Source organism: Dipodomys merriami, unplaced genomic scaffold, assembly GCF_024711535.1.
Source record: "Dipodomys merriami isolate MVZ:Mamm:240054 unplaced genomic scaffold, mDipMer1.0.p SCAF_29, whole genome shotgun sequence".
In the NCBI taxonomy this organism is placed as follows: domain Eukaryota; kingdom Metazoa; phylum Chordata; class Mammalia; order Rodentia; family Heteromyidae; genus Dipodomys; species Dipodomys merriami.
The window spans coordinates 4,107,902-4,114,902 of NW_027204381.1; the positions used below are offsets into that span (position 1 = coordinate 4,107,902).

Consider the following 7,001-nt stretch of genomic DNA (forward strand, 5'->3'; position numbering starts at 1 on the left):
AGTCGTAATAAGTAAGACACACATAGTGTAGCCTCAGTAAATATAAGCATTGTCATAATCAAGACATAATCCGAGTATCAGCATTTTTCTCCTTCCAAAATCTTGAGAAATCTTGAAGAAAATACAGCTTGCCTCACATCTCATCATCAGTCTGTCGCACAGAAGTTCTTCTCTGTGCTGCTCAGAATTCAGGACATTTTGCTTTTAGCTCCACCTGGAACACTGGACTGCCTTCACCTCAGTATGATTGTGCTGTTTCATATCAGAAAGCAAACATGAAGGGGACTTCACTGCTTTATCTCTTGTATTGGCAACTCTCCAGTGTTGTGGAAGGTTTGGAATGAAAAAGAATAGAAGAAAGAGACTGGGTAGTTTATATGAGTTTCTTCATGTCCAAAAAAAAAAGAATCATGTATTCTTAACAGCCACCTTAGGAACATCCCATATCCTACCCTTTGCTCACAGTGCTCACTCTTCCGCTCACAATGTGAGGCTTCACCTCCACTCCTCGACATAGGCTGGTCTGCCTCCATGTTCATGGTTATGAGCATGTATTTCTCAAATATTGAGCTATTCATACTTCCAATCTAGAGTCGTCCTAGACATTCAAATACAGATCCCTTCTACCCTGTCTATGAATGAGAAATAAATTATGACTCCAATGATTGTCCATGAGAGAGGGAGAGAGACAGAGAGAAATGTGAAACATAAATATACTTAAAAAAAATAAGAGTGCCAGGCACGGTGATAAACACCTATAATACCAACACTCAGGAAGCTGAGGCAGGAAGGTCGGGAATCTGAGGCCAGGCTGGGCTCCAAAGAGAGATTCTTCTGTCTGGAAAAAATATTAAAACAAATAAATAAAATTTATTTATTTTAACTTTCTTTTTCCAGTCCTAGAGCCTGAACTCAGAGCCTGAGCACTGTTCCTTGAGCTTTTTTGTGCTCAAGGCCAGCACTCCAAGAAATGAACCCACAGAGTTATAGCCACTTAATCTTTGATAAGGGAGCCAAAAAATAGTATAGAAGAAAGACAGCCTCTTCAACAAATGGTACTGGAAGAATTGGCTACACATGTGTAGAAAGTTGAAGTTAGATGCTTATATATCACCCTGCACCAGAATCAACTCCAAATGTATCAAAGACCTCAATGTAAGAGCAGATAGATACCCTGAAAATATTACAGGAAGGAATAGGGGAAACAATAGGGTTCTTTGGCACAGGTAGAAACTTTTTAATTGAAGACTCAGAAACACAACAAATCAAAGAATGGATGGATAAATGGGATTGCACGAAACTGCAGAGCTTCTTCATGGCAAAGGACATAGCTAGCAAGATAAATAGAAAGCCCAAAGACTGGGAGAAGATCTTCAGTAGTTATGCAAGACAAGGGTCTGAAATGGAAGATTTATGTTCTTCCTGACCAGGCAATGTTTCTAAAATCTGGGAGGTTATGTTAACTATGGCATCCAGAAATCTACCTTTGATTTTTGGCAAGACCAGTCATATCACTGAAGAAAAAATGCTTCTGAGATTTCATACAACAGTATTCCCCATTCCCAGTTGAAAATTTTTGCCTAAACAAACCCTTCTAGCCTGCCATGAAAAAAGTGGAAGACATGATATTTCAGGTTATTCACCTCTTGGATCTAAACTAGAATGCAGTAAATAACGGGCACTTAGTAGATACTAAGTGTCATGCTAAGTGATACAAAATGGTATAATCCTAAAGGAGAATATAGGCAAGAGAGTGCAGATTTTTGCTCACTTTTAATCTTTTTGTGTTTGTTTTTGAAACAAGTCTTTCTATGTAGTACAGAATGGCCTTGAACTTGCAGTCTTCTGCCTCCACCTCCCAAGTGTTGAAAGTATAGGTGCACACCACCATGCCAGGCTTTTTATTCTTTTGTTGTTGTTGTTTTTGGTCAGTCGTGGGGCTTGAACTCTGAGCCTAGGTGCTGTCCCTGAGCTCTTCAGCTCAAGGCAGCCACAGCGCCACTTCCAGTTTTGTGGTAGTTAATTGGAGATAAGAGTCTCCCAGATTTTCCTGCCAGGGCTGGCTTGAACTGTGATTCTCATATCTCAGCCTCCTGAGTAGCCAGGATTACAGGCATGCGCCACCAGCGCCTGGCTGATATTCTTGATTCTTAAAAGGGAAGAGAAGACTTTTAGGAAAAACATTGAAGTTCCTCTGTCAGTTGATTCAAAAAAGGCATGTAAGTATTATGTTTACTGGGACTTAATTGCCTATAATACTACCTGACTTGTCAGAAGAGTAGTCTCTTCAGGGTCTTGTCTAGAGCAAATTTAACATCTTTATTCCTCAAACTATAGATCAAAGGGTTAAGCATTGGAACCACATTGGTGTAAAAGACTGAGGCAAAATTTCCCTGTTCTATTGATCCAGAGAAAGAGGTTGTTAAGTAAGTGAATGCCCCAGACCCAAAAAACAGAGCCACAGCAATCAAGTGAGAGCCACATGTACCAAAGGCTTTGGATCTGCCCTGTGTAGAGGGAATCTGAAGAATGTTAGACAGAATCAATGCATAAGAAATGAAGATGCTAACACTGGATACAATAATGACAACTCCAACAACAAGGAAAAACACAAGCTCATTGACATAAGTGCTGGTACAAGAGAGCTGTAGAAGGGGGAGAACTTCACAGAGGTAATGGTGGATGATGTTGGAATCACAGAAGGTCAGTCTCAGCATGCTTCCAGTATGGGCAATGGCCCCAGCAAATCCTATCACATAGGAACCCAGCATCAACAGAGAGCAGACCCGAGGGGACATGGTGACTGTGTACAGCAGAGGGCTGCAAATGGCCACGTAACGATCATAGGCCATTGATACTAAGACATAGCACTCAGAATTGACAAAGAAACAAAAGAAAAATAGTTGAGTCATGCATCCTATATAAGAGATAATATTTTCTGACATAAAATCATTCAGCATTTTGGGGGTAAACACACAGGAGTAACAGAGATCTATAAAGGACAAATTGAAGAGGAAAAAGTACATTGGGGTATGAAGACTAGAATTTAGCCCAATTAAGGTGACCAAGCCCAAGTTGCCCACCACAGTGAACACATAGATCCCTAAGAACAGGAGGAAGAGGGGGATCTGGAGCTCTGGGTATTCTGACAATCCCACAAGGATAAACTCAGTCACTGAGGAACTGTTTCTTGGAGCCATTCTCTTCTGGTAAGTCATCTATGGAAACAAAGGAGAAAACACACAAGATGATGACAGACACAAGCCTTAATAGTGGGAAACGGCTCTAGCAATATAAGCTTGTACATGGATGCCTTCCCACATCCGTGCTTGTTCTCATCCCAAGCTGTTGATAGTACAACTGTGAGAGCATCACAGCTTCCCTAGGATGATCAGAAATCCAAGCTATTCTGTTAGTGTGACCAACAAAGGATAGAGGACCCACTTGAGAGATGAAGAGGCAAAATAACTCTGTTAAGGACAAAGGTTCTCAGAAAGATCCAAGAAAACAATATAGCCTTTCCTTCCTCAGGTGCTATGAGACAAGAGCTCTCCTGACCACCATTGTGTCTTCTCATTCTCTTCTTTTCTCTCCCAACCATATATTAAGTTACTAGCTGATGAGATAGATAAGCCAAAAGCCAAAGGTATCTCCTATTGGTTCTCTAAAGGCTTCTGGATTCCTTTAAACCTCTTGTCTCACCTCAAAGTCAGTGTTGAAAGCAAGGGGATCCATGCTTCTCAGAGCTGTTGGATATGGATTTAAAAGAAAACTATCAGAAAAGATGGTTTAAGGCCTATGTCTTTCTTCTCTTTGGTCCTTCTCAGTGCTGGTATTTATGAGGTCTCATTCCATTAGCTTTTCATTAGCCAGAAGGTAAAGAGAGTACTGCTAACAAACAGCCTTGTATGTTACCTCTTCTTATTCCCTCGGTATGATGAATCAGAGGTTTTACTGACACAAATTCTCCAAGGTATTTGAGGAATAGACTGAAGTTTTTGTATGTGTATTGTCCCAGGTGGTCTCTATGAATTTCAGGAGGATGAATTCGTTCACCAGAACCCCAGCTGGCATATTAAAGGAAACTAAACTTCTTGGCCATCCTGGGGACTTGATTAGGCACAGATTCCCTAGAGAATTTCTCTGAGCTTTGTCTCTATAGGGAAAAAACTGTACTGTCTTTGTTTATACCCTGCATTAGACATTTACGTACCATCTTGGGGAACTGGCATTCTACTCAAAGTTCCATTCTGCCCTAGGGATTCCATGTCATTCAGTGATGAGTTTGCAGGACTCATTTTTTCTTCTTTTATTCACGCTGGGCTTAAGCTTGGCTTTAAGGGAAAATGGTTTCAAATTTATTTACCATCATTTCAAAACTTTCATAGAAAGCTTTAAGAGGCAGCCATCAATCAATCAATCAATCAACAGTTTAGATCAATGTGATAGGTGTTCTGAGAGCATTTCATAGAAAATGCTTCCAGGACCATGAGCTACTCAGAACAGTAAGAAAAACCATCACAGCAAATACCACATATTACTCTTAACTCTACTAAAGCCCACAGACAGGCCTCAACTCTCCATGAGGAGAACAAATATACACAAAAAGATAGCACACAAATCTACTCTATAGATAGAAAGGATCCAGGTACAATGGGAAATGTACCTGAGGATTTGATTTGCCATTCTTCAGATGATAAATCTATATGATCTGTAAAGTGAATATTCTTTTTCAAATTTTATTTTATTGTAAAGATGCTGTACAGAGGGGTTACAGTTACATGAGTAAGGCAATGAGTACATTTCTTGTCAAACATTGTTACCCTTCCCTTGTTGCTCTCTCACTGTCCCTTTCCTCCCCCACCCAAAGTTGTAAAGTTCATTTCCAATATACTGTCTTTTGGGTATCATTGTTGCAATTGGTCATCCTGTGTCCTTGCTATAGAGTTTTATTCCCCTCCCCAAATTAGACAAACGTATATACAAGATGTAGGGTACCAAAATGAAGTACAGTGACAACAGGGGATATACCATAGGGGAAGAATATTCAAAGGAAACAAAAAAAATCACATAGTACATTAAAAACAACAACAAAGGAAGACTTCTTGTGTCCATACCTTGGCATTCATTTCACATAGCAACATCTTATATGGTCATATGTACATAGCTTTTAAGCTTTTCTGTTCATCTGATAAAATTATCCTAGATGTCTACTAATTATTGCAAATGAGGGAAACCATAGGACCTATATTTCTTTGTGTCTGGCTTATTTCACTTAATGTAATTTTTTCCAAGTATTTCCATTTCCTAACAAATGGGGCGGTGTCATTCTTTCTCATGGAGGCATAGAATTCCATTGTGTGTGTGTGTGTGTATGTATGTGTGTGTGTGTGTGTGTGTGTCTGTATATATATATATATATATATATGTATATATATATATATATATATATCACATTTTCTTGATCCACTCATCTACTGAGGGCATCTGGGTTGGTTCCATATCTTAGCTCTGGTGAATAGTGCTGTGATAAACATAGTTGTGCTGATAGCTTTAGTATGGTCTTGTTTGTGATCATTTGGGTAAATGCCCAAAAGTGGGATTATTGGGTCATAGGGGAGCTCTATATAGATTTTTGAGGAACCTCCATACTTCTTTCCAGAGTGGTTGAACAAGTTTACATTCCCACCAACAGTGCAGTAGGATTCCCTTCTGGCCACATCCCCTCCACATCTGATATTATTACATTTCTTGATTATACCCATTCTAACTGGGGCGAGGTAGAATCTCAATGTTGTTTTGATTTGCATTTCTTTTATGTACAGAGAAGTTGAGCATTTCTTCATGTGTTTATTGGCCTTTCTTATTTCTTGTTTAGAGAAGTCTTTCTAAGTCTTTAGCTCCCTTATTAATGGGGCAGTTGTTTCTTTGAGGATTTGTGTTTGGAAGATTTAAGTTTTTGAGTTCTAAGTATATTTTAGATATGAGACCCTTGTCCATTGTATGGTTAGTGAAGATCTTCTCCCAGTCCATGGGCTTTCTGTTGATCTTACTAGCTATGTCCTTTGCCATGCAGAAGCTCTGCAGTTTAATGCAATCCCATTTGTACAACATTACACTGATTTGTAGTGGTTTGGGGTCTTTATTAAGAAAATTTCGTCCTGTGCTAAGGAGCCCTAGAGTTTCTCCTATTCCTTCCGTAATGTTTTCAGGGTGTCTGCTTTTATGTGAAGTGAATATTCTAAGATTTTAGAACCTATGATTCTAAAATCTCATGACATTTGAGCATCTGCATTTGTAAGTTTCTAGAGAGATTGCCTAAAATCATCCATGTTTACTTAGGATTATCCATTATCCTTGTATAATATAGCACTATGATTATTAGTAACACTCACTCTCAAAAATGATTGGATTTGGATTATAACTTTTATGGTCACTCTACTAAAAAGAACACAAACAGTTATTCAGAATTCCTGGCTCCTGTGGTCTCCTAGATTACTGGCTTCCATCCTTTTTCATATCAGTCTGTGTCTGTCATCTCCTGTACCTTCAAAGACCTCCTTAACTGAATCTATCCTATAGCCAATAGTATCTATACAGTGGACCTTGGTTTTGAAAATAGGAAAGGAATACACTAAGCTGTTTCTGATTAATTGTAACCAAAAATCTTAGGGCAAAGAGATCAAACCTTGACTAAAATAGATGACAAAGGAAAAAGAAAAGAAAAATTACATTTGTACCAAGAATAGAATCTGTACAGTACATTGTTACACACCATTGTATATGGGTGTAATAAATTGCATAGTACTGTTTCAAAAACTTGAATATTTATACACACACACACACACACACACACACACACACACACACACACGAAGTTGTAAAACTGGAATTGAGTATCAGGCAATAGTTCCTCTTGGCCAAGAAGTCATAGGTTTGCAACTTCAAAGCTATATGAAAAGTTCTTGGTGATTGATGATAATGCTCAGGTTCTGAAAAAT

At 38.9% G+C, this 7,001-nt stretch overlaps 1 protein-coding gene across 2 annotated transcripts; it reads right to left on the bottom strand.

The window, feature by feature from the left end:
* Nucleotides 1-2,270: 2,270 nt before the first annotated feature.
* On the bottom strand, nucleotides 2,271-5,240 carry LOC138838752 (olfactory receptor 8B4). Of its 2 annotated transcripts, XM_070038086.1 has the most exons (2): nucleotides 5,215-5,240; nucleotides 2,271-3,183 (listed from the first exon to the last, which is right to left on the bottom strand). In XM_070038086.1, exons 1-2 carry the CDS (start codon nucleotides 5,238-5,240, stop codon nucleotides 2,271-2,273), a joined length of 939 nt encoding a protein of 312 aa, XP_069894187.1. The 2 variants fall into 2 exon arrangements, with proteins under 2 accessions (XP_069894187.1, XP_069894186.1); XM_070038085.1 differs by lacking the exon at nucleotides 5,215-5,240 and having other exon boundaries at nucleotides 2,271-3,218.
* Nucleotides 5,241-7,001: the final 1,761 nt, after the last annotated feature.

Excerpts from the sequence above, each read along its gene's own strand:
- LOC138838752 (XM_070038085.1), bottom strand. The coding sequence starts at position 3,218 with ATGACTTACCAGAAGAGAATGGCTCCAAGAAACAGTTCCTCAGTGACT.